The sequence below is a fragment of the Astyanax mexicanus genome, chromosome 12, assembly GCF_023375975.1.
Source record: "Astyanax mexicanus isolate ESR-SI-001 chromosome 12, AstMex3_surface, whole genome shotgun sequence".
NCBI lineage: Eukaryota > Metazoa > Chordata > Actinopteri > Characiformes > Acestrorhamphidae > Astyanax > Astyanax mexicanus.
In genome coordinates, this window is record NC_064419.1 from 45,393,781 (window position 1) to 45,415,424 (window position 21,644).

Here is a 21,644-nt window from a genome sequence, read left to right on the forward strand (position 1 = left end):
TTTATAGAATAAAACATAAATGTTCGTTTTACTCAAACATAAACCTATAAATATTAAAATCAGAGAAACTGATTCAGAAACTGAAGTGGTTTCTATTTTTTTTTTCCAGAGCTGTATATATAAAACAAAATCACAGCATTTCCGCACATTAAAGGTACTTTTCTACAAGCTAGGTGCAATTTCACATTCTCACTAGAGAGGTCTTCAAATCCCCACAACTTACAGACTGCTGTTTTAAAACCAGTGGTCTTATTTTATTAGTTTCATTATAAAATACAATGTCTTTTAAAATTGTAATAATTGAAAGATAATTAAAGATAATGTGTAATTGCATTTCTCTGCTATTGTATTATGATTTTCAGTTACGAAATACAGTACATTGTAATAAAATGACAAAAATATTGTTTATGACAAACATTTCTGCTACAAGCTTAGCTAGGTTTAGATGAAAAGCACTGGGTGGTATAGCCTGTGTTTCTGCACCTGATCCAGGTTATGGATCCACAGTTATTATATTAATGTGATTAAAGCTGATGGTCTGTAGACTCTGGCCTGTACTCAGCCTCTCTGACCCAGTTTCAGCTTCAGAAACAGCATTAAAATGTTTTTCTGCTCTGTTTTCTGAAGCGTTCCAGCTTTCATTGTTCTCTGGCAAGACAAAACAAGAGGAGCTTAATTGTAGGTGGTGAGCTATTTTCTGCTGTTTAGCATTTACTGACTGCATGCCTCAGTACTCACACATTCACACACGCACACACACACACACACACACACACACACACACACACACACACACACACACACACACACACACACACACACTCATACACTCACATTCACACACACAATACTGTTTGCAATTTGCAGTCTTACATTTACTTCCAAACTAAACATTGTTTCGTTGGATAAGTGGTCAACTTTGGTGTAACGTTAATTCATTAAATGTTCTGACCGTTTCAGGCAAAATGCAAAAATAGAAAATTTTATGTAAAAACTCTTTTTTTTTTTTTTTTTTTTTATCTTTTTTTTTTTCATCTGTGCCTCTTACAATCGGAATTTCAGGAAAAATGAAAAAATAAATCTTTTTTTATTTTCTGATTTTTCCAATTTTGCATTTTGAGGGTGAATTATAAAATCAGATATAAAAAATGGACAAATCTAAAAGTCGAGAGAAGATTCACCTTTTCATTTTCCTTTAAATTTTGTTTGCAAAAGGCTCAAATGAAAAACGAGATCATTTAAAAATAGCATGAAAACCCATTTCTTCTTCACTATACCGAATGGAAAAATTAATGATTAAGTTTCAAACCTAATTTTCTCTTTTTTTTTATTTAGCTTGATAAGGTCAGAAACTAAACTGCTAAATGTTACACTCACTAAAAATGATAGTTTAGTTAAAAATCTAAAGCTAACCATATTAGCTGTCAGAATTGTGCTACCTTAATGTAGCACTGAAGCTATAAATCTAATGTAGCTAATGGTAATCTAAAGCAGTCAGGTTAGCAGGGTGCTAAATCTGTGAATAAATCATTACATGCTTGCTTCTTACTATGTTGAGTGGTTTAGAAAGCTCATGTCATTGTCCTATGATGTGAAGTTAGCTCGCTAAAGAGATCATAAAGCCTGTCAGCTAGTGTTAGCTTTTAGCCTAGCACAGATAACCACTGGGTCGAAAATGACCAACATTCATTTTCTATGTAACTTTATGTATGGCTGAGTGTTTCTGTGTTTTATGAGTATAACATTTTAGCAATAAATTAATTCACTCATTCAGAATTTAATGTATTTATTCTTTCATTTGTTTTTGATCATCATACATCCTTATTTTATTTTTTCCTTTCTTACTAATAAAAGCACTTTTTGTATCACTACCCCTCTATTGCGCAACAGGGGTCCAAAATGACCCGCATTCATTTTCTATGTTTATTCATGTATGGCTGAGGCTTTATTTAGCACAAATCTTCATTTTTATTATGCTTTATTACTTTATGAAGAAGCAGCTTTTTATTTCTACCTACACACGTACGTACGTGAAGTTAGACAGTAGATCAATCAAAATGTATTTGGGTTATTTTTGGTACAAAAAGGGCTTTTATTCAAAATTGAAGCCAGTAAAATGTATTATGTAGATGTATTATGATTAAAACAAGTTAATTGAGGAATACCTTAAACACTAAATGATTAAATTAGTTTATTTCAAAGATAGATATAGAAAATGAAAACTCAGCCGGGTCACTTTTGACCCATGTTGTGCATCAAAGGGATGAAATGGAATCCATGTTTCTCTGGAATATAATCAAGAGGAAGATGGATGATCACAAGCCATCAAACCACCAAACTGAACTGCTTGATTTTTTGCACCAGGAGTGAGTAGCATAAAGTTATCCAAAAGCAGTGTGTAAGACTGGTGGAGGAAAACATAAGGGCAAGATGAATAAAAACTGTGATTAAAAACCAGGATTATTCCAACAAATATTGATTTCTGAACTCTTAAAACTTTATGAATATGAACTTGTTTTCTTTGCATTATTTGAGGTCTGAAAGCTCTGCATCTTTTTTTATATATATTTCAGACGTTTCTAATTTTCTGCATAAAAATGCTCTAAATGACATTTTTTAAATTTGGAATTTGGGAGAAATGTTGTCTGTAGTTTATAGAATAAAACAACAATGTTCATTTTACTCAAGCATAAACCTATAAATAGCAGAAGCAGAGAAACTGATTCAGAAACTGAAGTGCTCTCTTAATTTTTTCCAGAGCTGTATTTATCTATGTGACTAGCTAATTCCTATAGGGGTTTTCTGTGTGAAGTTTTGTGGTGTTTTCTTTGTTGGGTGTTGTTGTAGTGGAATGGCGCGGTGAGGTGGATGCGCTGTTGGTCTAACGCTGGAGAAACAAAACTACGCTGCATTAGGCTCTTTGTTTGTCTTATCTCAGGAGAACCGTGAGGCCCATCACCCAGATGAATCTCTCCTATCAACATCTATTCTCCCACTCCCGCCTTTCATCTCACCCTGCTCTGCCAACAAGAGAGAGAGAGAGAAAAGAGGGAGAGAGAGAGAAAAGAGGGAGAAAAGAAAGACAGCAGGGGCAGATGGAAAGTGTCATATGCTGGTATGGGCCTATTGTGCATCTGCCCTGATTTCTTGCTCTTCTTCACGACCACAGCTGAATCTAACAAGCCATAAAAAACATAAAATAAAAAACCCAGCCTCGATCCGACATGCACCCCCACACTGTACATGTACCATGTGTGGTCCCACATCAACCCTCAAAGCGTCCAGAAGTTATTGAGCTTCTGGAGGCGGGTGTGGTATGAAAAATCTGCAGTTGTCTTGGCTTGGCCTGTTGTTACTGAAGGTCTAAGCTTTGATACTGGTCATGCTGGTCAACCAGAAGCTCGTTCTGAAAAAAAAATAGCCTAGCCAGTTAAAGCTGAGTTTCTTCATGACCATCATGACCAAGCTGGTTACCCAGCATGACCATCATCAGCAAGCTGGATGATTAGAATGCACATTACATTACATTACATTTGGCAGACTTTGAAGAGCTCTGTCTTCAGGAGTTTATTAAAGATAGCGAGAGATTCTCCTGATCTGGTAGTAGAAGGTAGTTAGTTAGAGGTGTTAGGAGAGTAAGTGCTCTTTGAAGAGCTCTGTCTTCAGGAGTTTATTAAAGATAGTGAGAGATTCTCCTGATCTGGTAGTAGAAGGTAGTTAGTTAGAGGTGTTAGGAGAGTAAGTGCTCTTTGAAGAGCTCAGTCTTCAGGAGTGTATTAAAGATAGCGAGAGATTCTCCTGATCTGGTAGTAGAAGGTAGTTAGTTAGAGGTGTTAGGAGAGTAAGTGCTCTTTGAAGAGCTCTGTCTTCAGGAGTTTATTAAAGATAGTGAGAGATTCTCCTGATCTGGTAGTAGAAGGTAGTTAGTTAGAGGTGTTAGGAGAGTAAGCGCTCTTTGAAGAGCTCTGTCTTCAGGAGTTTATTAAAGATAGTGAGGGACGCTCCTGATCTGGTAGTAGAAGGTAGTTTGTTCCACCATTGGAGAACTCTGAATGAGAAGAGTCTGGATTGCTTTGTGTGAATGTTTGTTGCATTCTGGATCATCTGGAGTGGTTTTACCACACAGGCCGGGAGGGCAGTTAGTATGGCATTGCAGTAGTCGAGGCGTGAGATGACGACTGCTTGTACCAGGAAGAGCGATAGAGGTAGTGATTTTATTCAAGTGATTTTACACCTTAAATACTAAAAGATTAAAATGATTTATTGCATGTAAGATATAGCAAATTAAAACTTAGCCTGGTCACTTTTGACCCATGTTGTGCATCAAAGGGATAAAATAAGAAATATAGGTAAAAATTGCAAATAAAAAAAAAAGAGACCACTTAAAAATGATGAGTTTCTTTGATTTTACCAAATTGAAAACCTCTGGAATATGACCATAATCAGCAAGCTGGATGGTTAGAATGATCAGCAAGACCAGAATGAGAAAGTATCATCAGTATAAAATGTAGAGTTGGTTGGTTAACCAGCCAACTTTCCAAAACTGAATATGATATTTGTATGGATGACCAGCATCTTCAACCATATTAGCAATTTAAGGCAGGTCTTCACCAGGATTTCTCAACCAGTGGGCCAACCAGGGGTAAGACCAGGGGTAAGAGCACAGTTCTGCTCTAAATATTGCAATGCACACAACATTATGGGTGACATACCAGAGTTCAAAAGAGGACAAATTGTTGGTGCACGTCTTGCTGGAGCATCTGTGACCAAGACAGCAAGTGATGTATCAAGAGCCACGGTATCCAGGGTAATGTCAGCATACCACCAAGAAGAACCAACCACATCCAACAGGATTAACTGTGGACCCTGTAAGAGGAAGCTGTCTGAAAGGGATGTTCGGGTGCAAACCCGGATTGTATCCAAAAAACATAAAACCACTGCTGATCAAATCACGGCAGAATTCAATGTGCACCTCAACTCTCCTGTTTCCACCAGAACTGTCCGTCACCACAATCAATTATTGTGCTCTAAAACCAGGTGTTTCAGTTCATTGTCCTACCCCGGTATGTGTCTTAGATATTTAATCTGCTGTGTGATTGGCCGCACTGAGACTGGCTAAAGTGTTATGTTTCCAAATTGTAATCATTAGAACTTTATATTATATGATTCTGCATGTCTGCCGCACCATGAATCCTGATTACTGTTATGCCATGGAGATTCGCACAGAGAAATTCTGTATCTGCACCACTCATCCTATTGAAACAATGTGTTAGTTTTCAATGGGATGCTAAATAATGTAGCGAAATCATGTTCAAACTATAAACATTATATGAACATAATAGAAATATTAAATGAAATATTAATGAAACAATTATAAAAGTACTTATGGATACAACATACTCATTAAACACAGGAAAATCCACAGCATAGAACAATACAGGAGATAACAAAATATAAATAACATAATAAGATTGAGAAAATTCTAATCGATATACCTTAGATCAGTGTTTCTCAACCAGGGTGCCGTCTGGCTTCATCGGGGGTGCCGTCAAAATATTGCGCCTCACGTGCATATTTCCTTTCCAGAGTCAGCTCGAGTCGGGGTGTGTCCCAATTCACAGGCAGCATACTCTGAAGGATGCGACCCACAGAGGTGGTGTATTACTGCGCAGCTGTGACGCAATCTGTCTTCGAATACAGCCTCTGAAGGATGCAGCCCCTAAATTGGGACACACTGTAAAGTTTTTGTCCCCCCACGCGATGCACGCGCTATTTTATTTCATATTCCGCCAGCAACACCCCTCGTTCTCACCTGAAGTACTGTGCCAGCACCCCCCCAGCACCACCCCCCCCCCCCCCCGGCCGTAAACTGGGGTGCCATGACATCTCGCATATATTTAAAGGGTGCCGTGATAGAAAAAAGGTTGAGAAACGCTGCCTTAGATCATCATTATAAAAGGGATCAGTTGTATTAATGATTGTTACAGATTTGAGAAGTGAATTAAACTCAATTAAATAAATAGAAATTTGTGAATAAAATATTTTGCGAGCGGAATATAAACTTTTATTCGATGTATCATTATAATAACAAATTATATGTTTAAGTGTAAAAGATTAGTTAACATTCACGGGGTGAAAAAAGAAACAGCAGCTTTTTGTGTTCCACGTGTTTTGCATTTACAGTAAGAGGAATAAATGTGTGATATGGTGTTTGATCATAGTCAAAAGGTACGATATGAAAATGTTTCCCAGCCTCTGTCTGTAGGGAAAGGCTTGTTTGTTGTTGCTGGTTAGAGCAGAACTCATGCGTACAGGACTGTTCCATTCAGTGCCATCCAGCCACAGCGTCTCCATGCCCAATCTACCCACAGATCCACCTCCCAGATCCACAACCCAAACAAGACATCAGGAAACATCAGCTCTCTGCTGTCTGTCCTCCAGAAGCTTCTGAAATCCATCATTTACTATAAACTACATGTGTCACTCTCAGCTGATCAGCCATCTACTAAATTAAACAGATTAATAATTCATTACAAAACCACATTATAACTTTTTATTTATTCTCTCGCAGTCTGGTTTCTGCTGTAATGGATCAGTAATGGACTTTTCATTAGTGTTTTACCTCCAACAGGCCCATCAGCAGCATTACAGAAGTGATAAGAGCAGGATAATTCAGCTCGTCTGTCACCTAGCGTTTAGAAAAGAGACACAATAACTATCCAAGAATCTACTCTTCAGGAATTTTCTCTTTACTGAAAACAGCTGCCCAAACTACACATTTTAAAGTGTAGTTTATTTGTAGCCAATAAGCTAAGACACTGGTTTTATCTGGAATATAATCAAGAGGAAGATGGATGGTCACAACACATCAAACCAAGCTGACCTGGATGAATTCTTGCACCAGGAGTAAAGCAGCATAAAGTTGTCCAAAAGCAGTGTGTAAGACTGGTGGAGGAGAGCATGCTAAGATGTATGAAATCTGTGATTAAAAAACATTGTTATTAATATTAAATATTGATTTCTGAACTCTTAAAACTTTGTAATATGGACTTCTTTGCATTGTCTGAAAGCTCTGCATCTTTTTAGTCATTTCAGCCATTTCTAATTTTTAATGAGAATATTTTTATTTGGAATTTGGGAGAAATGTTGTCTGTAGTTTTTAGAATAAAACAACAATGTTTATTTTACTCAAACATAAACCTATAAATAGCAGAATCAGTGAAACTGATTTTTTAAAGGATGAATGAATTAAATTCTGGTCAAAATGAATTATTTCTGATAGGGATGAGCTTTTTAAAATAAATCACTATATGTATTTTCTGTAGTTCATTTTAAACTGTTTTATATAGCTTGTGTTGTGAAAGAGGTTTGGCTGGATTGTAAAGTGGATAATTGATGGGTGGGCAGTGACACACGTCTTCTGAAGGTTATTCAGGGAGTTTACTGTAAGTTGTTAAGGTGAGCAATTGTCTTTATGAGGTCACTGCCTAACAGCCACCTGGGCCCCAGTGCGAGTGTGTGTGTGTGTGTGTGTGTGCTTTATACTCTGTGTTACATTTTATAGTAAGTGAATTGAACAAAAATATCATTTATCTCCTTCTGATTGATTGGATTGAAAACCTGTAGCCACACTGGGACCGTGTTAATAAGCCTGGTGACCCCTGATCCTTATATAACTCTTGAGTAATTCAAAGGAAATACTTGTACTTGTATTTAAGTAATTATTCATGCTGTTAATCTATCAGCCAATCATGTGGGAGAAGTGCATTTCATAAAATGAAGTCATGTATGAGACAGCAGTGAGTACTCTACTCAATAAGTCTCTAAAAGCCTTTTTATGGGGCATTGTGGGAAGCATGAGCTTTTTCCTAGTGTAAACACTGGAACAAATCATATCATATTGTGATTTAAAGACCTAATTATTTAATATGGCTGTTCAAATGAAGGTAAATTAATGGTTATAGTGGCTAAACAAACCCAGATAACAAAAAACACATTACTGGCCATTACCGGTTAAAATCTAGGCCCAATTCTGGTCCAAATGTTCAGTTCACATCTAAGCAAAGCTTAAACTGTATGCGCAATACCCTGGTTGCTGAGTTTAATACAACAATTGGCCAAAGCCACAAGTACCAAAACCCCTGTTGCTGAGTTTAATACAGCAATCAGTCTGAGCCACATGTGCCAAAACCCCTGTTGCTGAGTAAAATACAGCAATCAGACCCAGCGACACATGCCAAAACACTCCACTGCTAAGTATAATATAGCAATCTTCTGAAGTTTTTTGTGCCAAAACCCTGGTAGTTGAGTATAAGACAATCAACTTGAGCCACATGTGCCAAAAATCCTGGTTGCTGAGTATAATACGGCAATCGGCCTGAGCCAAATGTGCCAAAGCCCCTGTTGCTAAGTATAATATGGCAGTCGTCTGGAGTTGCATGTGCCAATACCCCAGTTGCTGAGTATAATATGGCAATCAGTCTCTGACACACAGCCCAAAACCCCTGTTGCTGAGTAAAATACAGCAATCAGTCCCAGCAACACCAAAACCCCGGTTTCTGAGTATAATATGGCAATCGGCCAGAACCACATGTGCCAAAAGTCCCAAAAGCTGAATATAATATGGCAATCAGTCCCAACCACACATGCCAAAACCCCTGTTGCTGAGCAAAATATGGCAATTTACCTAAGCCATATGAAGACAAACCAAGTCTCCCTGAAGCTGCAGGAGTCTCCCGCATTTCGGTAGTGGCTCCCTGATGCCCGCGAGTCACATATAATCTCCTGGAATTCAGAACGAGAGACAGACTTTTTTTTTCTCTAATCGCGTGTGGGAAGAAGAGAGAAAACAGAGAGAGTTCTGATGGGCCTGTTCTCTGCAAAGAGTCTGTGAGACAGCCAATCAGTTTTTAGTGTGGGCGGGCAGTGTTTTTCCCCCCTCCTGGACGGGATTTTCTTCAGTGAGTGAGAGAAAGCAGATCAGGACGGAGGCAATATTAATAATTATTGTAATATGATATGAAATGTTTTTGATGTTGTGCAATTTTTTGTGATATTGTAACTGTCAATTTAGTCAAATAAAGGCTTTTTTTCCAACAAAAAAAAAAGGAAAAGGAAAGCAGAGGCAGGGCCTTCCAAAAATAAAAAACATAAAACTCATTTCACCTCTGAATACTCTAAAATTAATTCATATAAAAGTAAAATTTCTTTTTTTTTTCTTATTTTGGTTTTTTTGGCGGGGGGCGGGGGGGGTAACCTCCCTGGAATCAACTTTTGCAACTTGGGATGTCTGCATATGTGCCAAAACCCCTGTTGCTGAGTACAATATGCCAAACAGCCTCAGCCACACATCCCAAAACCCCTGTTGCTGAGTATAATACAGCAATCGGCCATATGTGCCAAAACCCCGGTTATTGAGAGTAATACGACAATCGTTACAACCCAATTCTTGAGTATAATATGAGTATAATAAGTGTATTGCTAAGTATAATACGGCAATCGTCTGGAGTTGCATGTGCCAACACCCTGGTACTTGAGTATAATAAGGCAATTGGCCTGAGCCACAGGTGCCAAAACCCCAGTTGCTAAGTGTAATATGCCAAACAGCCTCAGCCACACATGCCAAAACCCCTGTTGCTGATTATAATATGATAATCTGTCCCTACCACACATCCCAAAACTCCTGTTGCTGAATATAATACAACAATCTTCCAGAGCCACATGTGCCAAAACCCCGGTTACTGAGTATAATACGACAATCTTCCAGAGCCACATGTGCCAAAACCCCGGTTACTGAGTATAATACGACAATCTTCCAAAACCACATGTGCCAAAACCCCGGTTGCTGAGTATAATACGACAATCTTCCAGAGCCACATGTGCCAAAACCCCAGTTGCTGAGTATAATACGACAATCTTCCAAAACCACATGTGCCAAAACCCCGGTTACTGAGTATAATACGACAATCTTCCAAAACCACATGTGCCAAAACCCCGGTTACTGAGTATAATACGACAATCTTCCAAAACCACATGTGCCAAAACCCCAGTTGCTGAGTATAATACGACAATCTTCCAAAACCACATGTGCCAAAACCCCGGTTGCTGAGTATAATACGACAATCTTCCAGAGCCACATGTGCCAAAACCCCAGTTGCTGAGTATAATACGACAATCTTCCAAAACCACATGTGCCAAAACCCCGGTTACTGAGTATAATACGACAATCTTCCAAAACCACATGTGCCAAAACCCCGGTTGCTGAGTATAATACGACAATCTTCCAGAGCCACATGTGCCAAAACCCCAGTTGCTGAGTATAATACGACAATCTTCCAAAACCACATGTGCCAAAACCTCGGTTGCTGAGTGTAATACGACAATCTTCCAAAACCACCTGTGCCAAAACCCCGGTTACTGAGTATAATACGACAATCTTCCAGAGCCACATGTGCCAAAACCCCGGTTACTGAGTATAATACAACAATTTTCCAGAGCCACATGTGCCAAAACCTCGGTTGCTGAGTGTAATACGACAATCTTCCGAAACCACATGTGCCAAAACCTCGGTTGCTGATTATAATACGGCAATCAATAAGTCTTAGCCAATGCTGCCATCCATCAGCAGAGCTCGGTGGATTCTTTATTCTGCTATCTGGGAAGTGAGTAACTCCACTTCAGACACTAAAAGTAGCTCCTGACTCAGGTAGACAGGAACCAGCCGCCTCGGGCAAGATCCGTCACTACACATCGCCAAGGGCTACCGAATTCTGCCTCCCTCTTACTCATTTCTAGAGAGCTTTTTTTGGTGAACAGTTCTATCTCTTTTTATAGTCTACAGTGACTCAGGGTTCCAGAGCGATGTGAGTTCCCTCATATTAATGGAGTAGCACTTATCTGTTCACCCTAAATCTTCCTAATGCACCCAAACACACCACCACCCCCCTCCTCCTCTCAGCTCCAACACTGCCAACACAAACAAACCCACTGAACCTGAACAGCATGCTGCTCGTGCTTTTGTCTCTCCGTCAGCTGGGCAGAATGAGTACTTGAGGGAGTGAATGCCAAAAAGGGCATCAGTGGCTGCCAGGAAGAGGAATGGAGTGGTGGTGGAGGGAGGAGGGGTAAGGGGAACAGGGCTAACTCTGAAGTGTGTGTGTTTTTGTGGGTAAAAAAGTGCCCTTTTTTTTAGCCGTGCACCATGCAGCTTGATTTTTGCTATCATAACGACGGGAAAAGTAGACCTTGCTTGGCTCGAAATGCGCAAAAAGCATGTACTAATTCTCTTAAATAAACATGGGTGTGTTTTTCAGGTATAACGTGAAATAAAGCAATTAGCTTGTGCCTTAGCCATTCCCATTAAGAGCCAGGTGTGCTCTGACTTGGATGGCGGATTGCTATTTTAGCAGCGCAGCTACCTGTATGTGTTCAACACTTCTCAGCAGAGGAACTTGACCTGTTTTTTCATGCTCGGCCCCAGCCACACTAACCAAAACTCCTGTTGCTGAGTTTAATATAGCAATCGTCCGGAGGTGAATGTGTCAACACCCTGGTTGCTGAGTATAATATGGCTATTGGCCTGAGCCACGTGTGCCAAAACCCCGGTTGCTGAGTATAATACGACAATCTTCTGTAGTGTCTTGTGGATGCACAATATGGGAATCAGCCAGAGTTGCTTGTGCCATCACCCCGGCTGCTGAGTATAAATTGCATTCAGCGTAACGTTAAATAAACCAATTAGCATGTCACTTGCTATTTCCTTTAAAAGCCAGATGAGATCTGACTTGGATAGCGGATTGTAATTTCAGCGGCGCAGCTACCTGGACATGTCCAAAAATTCTTACCTGTTTTTTCATGCTCATTCATTCTATTTATGGTTCATGTAAAAGTTTGCATAACTGCTAACGGGGACACGCCCGTGTTGACAATGCACTGCCAAGATAGCAATGAACGTCTGACTGTTGATGTTTCTCTAGGTTGTATTCAGTCAGTGGTGCACCTACACCTACCTAAATTTACCTGAACCCAGCTCATTTCCAGACCACCACGCCCATCAGTGTAGATATATTCATAAGCACTGTTGCTATTTAAACAACGCAGATTGAAGGCATGAAAACAGACTGTTGTTTATTTGTTTCATCTTAAGGTCTTAATGAATCAGGTCATCTTTTTCTCTGGTTTCTTTAATCTGAAAAGTACTTTTCAGTCTGTGATCTAATAACTGAAAAACCGGAATGGCTGCAGAGGATTCCAGTCATAGTATTAAACACTGCTGAATCCATCTGCAGCACAAACTCTCCGTCCTGGCTGTGGATTCAGAGCAGCTGACCTGAGATATGTTTTTCCCCAGTATGAGTGAAGCCTGGTGCTCCTGGCACTGTGGGCCTGAGAGGAATGCAGCTCAAGAAGGAGATACTGAGGCTAGAGACGGATACACAAAAATTATGGGAACACATCAGTTTCTGAATCAGTTTCTCTGATTTTGCTATTTATAGGTTTATGTTTGAGTAAAATGAACATTGTTGTTTTATTCTATAAACTACAGACAACATTTCTCCCAAATTCCAAATAGAAATATTGTCATTTAGAGCATTTATTTGCAGAAAATGAGAAATGTCTGAAATAACAAAAAAAGATGTAGAGCTTTCCGACCTCAAATAATGTAAAGAAAACAAGTTCATACTCATAAAGTTTTAAGAGTTCAGAAATCAATATTTGGTGGAATAACCCTGGTTTTTAATCACAGTGTTCATGCAACTTGGCATCATGTTCTCCTCCTCCACCAGTCTTACACACTGCTTTTGGATAACTTTATGCCTTTACTCCTGGTGCAAAAATTCAAGCAGTTCAGCTTGGTTTGATGGTTTGTGATCATCCATATTCCTCTTGATTATATTCCAGAGGTTTTCAATTTGGTAAAATCAAAGAAACTTTTTTAACCACTGCTAAAGCAGCGTTACCGAGTAGCAGCACAGCGCTCGGAGGAAAGTGCAGCGACTCGGTTCTGATACATCAGCTCACAGACGCAGCCTTGTGCTGATCGACATCACCCTAGGAGTGATGAGGGGAAAGAGCGCCATCTACTGTACCCACCCAGAGAGAGCAAGACCAATTGTGATCTCTCAGGGCTCCGGCAGCTGATGGCAAGCTGAGAACCAGAGCCACCCAATGAATATTATTTTAATTTTAAGTTTTTTTTAAAAATGACAAAAAACACTTACTTTTTAGATAAAATAGTTTTTAAACTCTGTGTTTTTAAGTGTCTAAAGTGTCTTTTGCACACTGTGGTATAAAGTTTACCAGAGAGATTGATTTCGGAACTCTGCAACCGCCTTGGAATGCTTTGTTGTGCTGGTGGAGCTCTCCAGAGATCGTAAACAGTAGCAGACTGACACACACACACACACACACACACACACACACACACACACACACACTGCACAGATCTGGCTGATCTCCTCTCAGCATGCAACTCTGACAGGGAGAGTATATTTCAGTGCATGGGTTTAAAGGTTTGTAGACACCTAGCTTTTCGATTTCCATGAACAGAAGTATATAATCTAAAAATCTAAAAAATTCTTCTTTCTAATTTAAAGACATTATTAATAAACACTATATCTCTGAGAGTATTAGTTTAGGAATAAGGACAAACCCCACACATGTGATCCCCTTGTTGTGATGTCAGCAACTCTCAGCTCTCAAACCCTTAAGCTGTTTAAACAAGAAACAAAGAGTTTCTAAGTATTCAGCCCAGTCTTGGACTTCATTACCGAGCCAGAGCTGTTTCACAATTACAAATCACAAATCCCTCACAGTCTCGGATCAGGATTAATCTGGGTCACAGAAACTATATTTGTAACAAATTTTGCTTTTAACAATAGAACAAAAATATCACCGGCCAATATATTAGGCTCTTTTGCTTTCAGAACTGCCTTAACCCTTGTGTGGTGTTCGGGTCTGTGGGACCCGTTTTCATTTTTCATCAAATGATACTAAAAAAATATTTTTTCTAACTCAAACTCATTGGCATTGGCTCATTTTTCTGAAAAACATATATCAAAACACATTTTCGATAAACACACACTGTACACCCCCCACCTCCCTCCCCTAACCATTTATATTACATACAGTATGTTTGGCCAAGGGCTAATAAACATTGCTTCATTTGTAAATTTGAAACTAAACAAGTTTTCTACTCATATCTTGAGTTTAATTCATTTTCTTTTACATTTTATTAAAAAACTAATCAAACAAAGAGTAGCACTTTTTGAAAGAAATTTGTAACATAAGAAAGGTAAAGGGCAAATATTACCCATGTAAGCTGTTTATATTGCTTGCAATTTAGGTGAAGCGAGCATGTGTAAAGCATTTTAATGTAAAATTGCTTAATTTTGCTGAATTAAATACAAGTAACAAAGTAAACGAGTAGCAAAAATATGAACACCACACAAGGGTTAATCCTTCATAGCACAGATTCAACAAGCTACTGGAAACATTCCTCAGAGATTCTGGTCCATATTGAGATGATAGCATCACACAGTTACTGCAGATTTATCAGCTTCACATCCATGATGATCTACGAATCTCCCGAACGTTCCACAACATCCCAAAGCTGCACTATTGGATCTATGAGATCTGGTGACTGTGGAGCCATTCCAGTACAGTGAACCAGTCAGGAAACCAGTCTGAGATGATTCTCTAGCGCTTAATGACGTGGAGCATTATCCTGCTGGAAGTAGAATTAAGGCATCAGAAGATACAGGTACACTGTGGTCATAAAGGGATGGAGGACATGGTCAGCAGCAATACTCAGGTAGAGCTGTGGTGTTGCTCAATGACACGAGGCTCAATTGGTACTAATGAACCCAAAGTGTGCCAAGAAAATATCCCCCACACCATTAATGCTCCATCACCACCACCAGCCTGAACCAGCCGGCAGGACAGATCCATGCTTTCATGCTGTTGACGCCAAATTCTGACCCAATCATCCGAATGTAGCAGCAGAAATCATCAGAGACTCATCAGACCAGGTAACCAGGATTTTCCAATCTTCTATTTTCCAATTTTTGTCCACATACTGCTGCCATTTCCAGGGCTTGCCTTAAAGGCACTACAGATGCTATACAATGTCCAGCTGCATCACCAGCTCTATCCCTCATTGATTATAAATGTGTGGGATGCTATTGGACACTCTATTAACACTGCTGAGAAGCACAAAAGCGCTGTGCTGTTAAGATATGAACGCGCCAAAGTCAGAGCACACCCGGCTCTTAAAGGGAATGATGACTGGAACACTGATTGGCCAGTTGGCCAGACATCCATGATCAATTAAGAAAATTAGTACATGCCTTGTGCATGTTTCAAGCTGTACATGGTACATTTTTTGTGCCCTCACGATACCAAAAACACACCAACATGCCCTAAATCCAGCTATATTTTCCTTTAGGAGAATATTGTACATAGCATCCAAAATGTCCTTCATGATAATGAGTGTAAATTCTTGGATGGGTCTGTGTGTATAGTATATACAGGGTTGGACTATGAAACTGAAACACCTGATTTTAGAGCACAATAATTGATTGTGGTGACAGAGAGTTCTGGTGGAAACAGGAGAGTTGAGGTGCACATTGAATTCTGCCGTGATTTGATCAGCCGTGGTTTTATGTTTTTTGGATACAATCCGGGTTAGCACCCGAACATTCCTTTCAGACAGCTTCCTCTTACAGCGTCCACAGTTAATCCTGTTGGATGTGGTTGGTCCTTCTTGGTGGTATGCTGACATTACCCTGGATACCGTGGCTCTTGATACGTCACAAAGACTTGCTGTCTTGGTCACAGATGCGCCAGCAAGAAGTGCACCAACAATTTGTCCTCTTTTGAACTCTGGTATGTCACCCATAATGTTGTGTGCATTGCAATATTTTGAGTAAAACTCAAAAACCCTTCTAATTGAACCTTCACACTCTGCTCTTACTGGTGCAATGTGCAATTAATGAAGATTGGCCACCAGGCTGCTCCAATTTAACCATGATGAAACCTCCCACACTAAAATGACAGTATAAGCAGCTTACCTCCACTCCATCATACTCCTCGTCAAACAGTGTACAGTACTGCTGCAGACCCAGCTGGTTCAGCCATTTGGAGATGGCCAGATGTTTCATGCTGGATCCACCACTGCACTGTCCTCAATCAGCCTGAAAGATCAACACAGTACATTCAGGTCAATACTGTTCAACTAAAGCAGTTGAGTTCTTTTAAGTCAATCAGTGAATTAACTCTATGGGCCAGTGTGGGCAATGTGCCAAGTCCTGCTGGAAAATGAAATCCAAACCATCACTGATTGGTGGAAACTTCACACTAGACCTCAAGCAGTTTGGACTGTGTGTCTCTCCACTCTTCCTCCAGACTCTGCTCCCTTGATTTACAAATGAAATGTAAAATTAACTGATGATCAGTGATGGTTTGGAGAGACATGTCATCTGCTGGTGTTGATCCACTGTGTTTTATTATCAAGTCTAAAGTCAGTGCAGTTTTGTTTTCCCACAAAATCTTACAGCACTTTATGCTTCCCTCTGCTAAAAGACAACTTTTATAGAGATGTGGATTTCATTTTCCAGCAGGACCTGGCACACTGCCCACTCTGCCAAAAGTACCAATTGGTCTTATATAATATTCTAATTTTCTGAGACACTGATTTTTGGGTTTTCATTGGCTGTAAGCCAAAATCATCAACAATAAAAGTCTTAAAATAAACTCTTAAAATAGGTCTCTCTGTGTTTAATACATCTATATAATATATGAGTTTCACATTGTGAACTGAATTACTGAAATAAAGTAATTTTAGAATAATGTTTTGAGATGCACTAGTAAATATTCTGACATGCAACACCTGACCGCAGTTAGTTTGCAGCTGTTTTGCATCTGTATTTTTGTCAGTGTGAATGTCGGCTTTAGTGTCAGCAGCATTCTTGGTGCAGATAAATGATGTTTAGCTAGACAGTAATTGCTGTACAAACTAGTTTTGTCAGTCTAATAGCTGAATTATGAGCGGCCTCCGTTTCTGCCGCGTCCCTTTGCCACCCTGCAGCCGTTTAACTGTCAAATCACCAGAAAACTGCAGCTACACTAAACAGAATGTGTGCAGAACTGTTAGCTTAAGGGTCAAAGAGATAAATCTTGGGTTTCAGAAAGATTGCTGTGACTTTAATCAGTTTAAACACAAACAGACGAGCAGCTGAGGAGCTGATGGTATATTAAAAACAGGATGAAACAGCGAAAGCTCTTCTCCTGTCTTGGCAGGACGTGTCCAATCATCTTAAATGATTCTAAGAGGGAGAAGAGGGAGGCCATTATAGTTATTAGATAACTGGTGTGTGTGTGTGTGTGTGTGTGTGTGTGTGTGTGTGTGTGTGTGTGTGTGTGTCAGGTATAGGGTAGAGGACCGTTCCACCTTGCCAGACAGAAATGCTTCATCAGGGACTCTCACTGCCAGCTACAAAATCCCATTTCATAAATCTGATAGTACGGGTTCAGGTATTATAGAACAGTGCGTTATGTAATAGTTTATATATCAGTATCAGTCATAGGCTCTGCATGACAAAGCTATTTTATGGTTTTGGCACATTTAAAAAAATACACTTTTTGCATTACACTTTTTAATCTGATTTATATTATTAGGTTTTTAAAGGTTCACTTCAGTTTTTCACCTAAAACAGTCTTATCAGTTTAGATATTCCCACCTTGCCAATCACCAATTAAGAGTATATTGCTTTACAATATGTCACTGTAAAGTTGCACAATTGGATGGATGGATGGATGGATGGATGGATGGATGGATGGATGGATGGATGGATGGATGGATGGATAGATAGATAGATAGAGTGCAGTAATACAGAATAAGTAATACAGTAATACAGAATAAATTAAGTATAAGTATAAAAATTAAGTATAAACATTCTGCAAAAAAAGTTTTAAGTTAAGTGACTAGTTTCCAGGTGTGTGAATGTACAGGATATTATGTTCAGTATATTATACATGTTTTATTTGTATTATTATTATTCCAATTTTCTGATATATATATATATATATATATATATATATATATATATGCCATGCTGCACTTTTGCACTGTTTTTTCTTAAGTAGACACAGCTCCAACTCCAGATTATTATTGTATTATTGTATTATTATTATTATTATTATTATTATTATTATTATTGTGTAGCAAGTGATTTTTTTTCCTATAGAAATGAATTGCTTGCAACATTTTGCATTTTGTTCACTCCTTTAAATCTCACAAAGATAACAAACTTTTAAACAATGTGCTTGGCAACACCTGAGCAACTACTTTAGACACCATAGCAACCACCCAGCAACTACTTAGCAGCACCATAGAAACCACCGAGGATATTATAGCAACACATCTCATCTCCCAACTATCTATCAACAATTTATCAACATCATACAGTAGCAATGCAATCACCTGGGTTATTATAGCAATACCAGTGCAACCACATGAGAACATCTTGACAAGACCATAGCAATCACTGGTAATAGTCACTGGTCTCTCACCAAGAGGTACACTACCTAACAGTAGCCTCTGAGAGCCTTTTTATAGGGTAGCAAGGGCAGCGTGCATTTTGTCATGAGCTTATATTTATACTAAGTGGACGTTTAAACTATTCAGGTAATTCACATTATCAACAACACCATGCATCTTTTTGATGACCAGTTGTACAGCCCTGACATTCACAGCACTGTGAACTCTCCTGCGTGAGCTACATGACTAAAAACTTCACTGCCATGTTGTCCCTGCTGTACTTTTACAAGCCATGCTCTGCCACCTGCGCTCTCGCTTTTATTGGCCGCAGTGAGAGAGAACCAGGCTTGAGAGCAAAGCAGCATGACAGCAGGGTTGCCAGGTTTGCGGTTTTCCCGCCAAATTGGGCTTGTTTGAAAGAGCCAGGAGAACATAACATAAAATTGTCAAAAAGAAGAGGAGAGAGTTCAAGTGGAGCAAGAACAGAAATTAATAAGTAAAAGTCATTTTCATGCTATTTATGTTCCTGTTAAATGTTCTTGACTGGGATATAAAACTGATTTCAATACTGATAAATCCCTTAAAAACCAATTACTAAGTTGTTCACTAATAGTTGTTTTGCCGTTTGCTTCAAAGAGCTGACAGACAGATATTTGGGGCTAGTTTAATCATCTGAATGGCAGATTTTAGACTGACTTTGGGCTGAATATTTTTATATATTTTTGCCAGGTTGGACCTGGCAACCCTGCCAGACAGTCTCAGCCTGTGTGAGTGATTCCTGCAATAGAGAATATAGAGAAGAACGAGTGCAGTGAGGAGACAGTTCAAGGAGAATGGCGACTGGAGACACATTAACTGAAGCATCTTCACTAGAGTGGCTGTTTGACCAGGTATTCTACTTCACTGAGGAAGGAAAAGCTGAGCTCCTTTCATTGTGATTTTACTGAATTTAGACATGATACAGATCCTCTCTTACTATAAAATGTTCTTTTCTTTTCTAGCTGTTGCTATTTGAAACATTATGTTGTTGATTTCTTAATTCTAAAGATTTTGTGATATTTGGGAAAATTACATAGCATTTCTGGCATTTTGGACACTATATCAACAAAACACATTCAATTGGTGCATGGTTAACAACATAGGCAGTTTCCCTATAGTTTCTATTGTATTGCTATGTGGTTACTATGGTTTTCCAGGTGGTTGCTTTGGTCTTGTTACATGATTTCAGTGCTATGCTGTTGCAAGATAGTTGCTGTGGCATTGCACTGTATTCCAATGGTTTCTATGATATTGCAAAGGTGTTAAAAGGTGGTTGCTATGGTGGTGTTGTATTATCACAGACGGTTGCTATGGTGAAGCAGAATGGTCTCAACAAATGCCCCACCATTTAAGCTGTCAGCCATCAGCCAGACTGTATGCTTGAGCCGTTAGCCCTCTTAATCCCAGCATTATGAGGGTGTTGATGATGATGATGACGATGATGATGGTGAAGGTAAGGCAAACTGATTGACATTCATCTAAAGAGGCGTGTTCATGATTCAATCCCCTTAAGAGCCACATTGCATTGTGGGTACATCTTGTCAGTGTCACCTTCTTTAGATTAATCACATTTAGGGTCCATGTCTCTGTGTGTGTGCGTACATACCTTTACACACACATCTATGATGCACAATATGCAATGTCAGTGTAAAGGCCTGGTCTGGCTGATTCTATAAACCCTGCAGTCACTGTAAAACTGTAACCACTGCTTTTACTCTGAGTAAAATTCCTCTTTAGTGATCAGTAGACGTGAGTGTTTGCAAATTTACAGTTTGGATCGCTCACAGGCAAGCATTAGCGTGAAATGTTGACTTTCAGCCCAAAACCATAAACAAATACAACCCGATTTTATTGTTATTAGTAAATGAAATGGGGCCAGTATGCGAAAACTCTTCTAATTAGTGCATTATTTTTGCAGATTATTGCTAAAAAGTGTATAAATCAAGTTCCATGGAATCAGCATGGTGCAGTAGACTGAACTGGAATCTGTATTATTCATTGTAATGCTGAATAATTAAAAAAGTTTGATTCATGAAAACACCAAACAGTGAACTAGAGCTTCGATACAGCCCAACCTGGCTGGAGCCCATGCACATTGTGCCTGAACCCGACCCTATACGCCCCATGAACTTTCATTATGAGCCCGAGCCTGATTTAAACCCGACATATTTTAGAAAGTAGAGTGTTAAAAGTGAGCTTTTTAAAATGTAACATTTTCGGGATGTTACTTTGAGCAGAATCTGTTCAGAATGATGTTAAATAACATTGCAACACTGAAGAAGCATAGACCTGTTATTTATAAACAATGTTTATTAAGTCACTTTAGTCAAGTGCGTAATGTGTAAAAGTAAAGGAGCTCATATGTGCACCCAGAGCTGCGTGATTATAACATTTTAACTTGTGCAACTTGTGCGTTTTTAACAACACAGTTTAATTTGTCACTTTTTGCTATATTGGGATTATCATGCCATAGATTCATATATAAAATTAGCATTATAAACTGGGGCAGAGAATCTAAACTCTACAATGAACCCCAAACACTGTTGTGTTGTTATTCTAAAGAAAAGCCCAGATTAGTAAAACAGAACTGTAAAACAAACCAATTACATTTCCTCAGCCCACTAGCAAAACAAAACAATTACTGGTAAGACTTTAGTTGGATGGTCCTTTTGATGGCCTCTTTGATGCTCAACTGACATTCAACTAACATTCAACTACATGTCTATTAAATGCAAATGAACTAAAAGGTGAAAGTAAATGATTCTCTATTGAATATAACCCTACATTCAACTCTAACCCAAACACTTATCTTAATATTTTAGGATTGGGTTTAGGGTTAAGTTTTAAGTTTAGGTTAAGGTTAGGGTTAGGGTTAGGTGTAGGGTTTGATTTTATGGTTGATTAAGGGTTAAGGTTAGGGTTAGGTGTAGGGTTAGATTTTAGGGTTGATTAAGGGTTAAGGTTAGGGTTAGGTGTAGGGTTAGATTTTAGGGTTGATTAAGCGTTAAGGTTAGGTATAGGGTTTGATTTTATGGTTGATTAAGGGTTAAGGTTAGGGTTAGGTGTA

The 21,644-nt window shown here is 39.0% G+C and overlaps 1 protein-coding gene across 3 annotated transcripts in view; it reads right to left on the reverse strand.

The window, feature by feature from the left end:
* Positions 1 to 21,644, reverse strand: part of bcar3 (BCAR3 adaptor protein, NSP family member) — a 476,193-nt gene that overhangs the window by 438,343 nt on the left and 16,206 nt on the right. For all 3 annotated transcript variants that reach the window (XR_007441434.1, XR_007441435.1, XM_049486025.1), the window contains exon 2: positions 16,071 to 16,193. Coding sequence is in view for 1 of the 3 variants with exons in the window: in XM_049486025.1 (XP_049341982.1) it covers positions 16,071 to 16,160 (90 nt within the window). In the remaining 2 variants the exon portion in view is untranslated. The remainder of the gene's footprint in view (positions 1 to 16,070; positions 16,194 to 21,644) is intronic.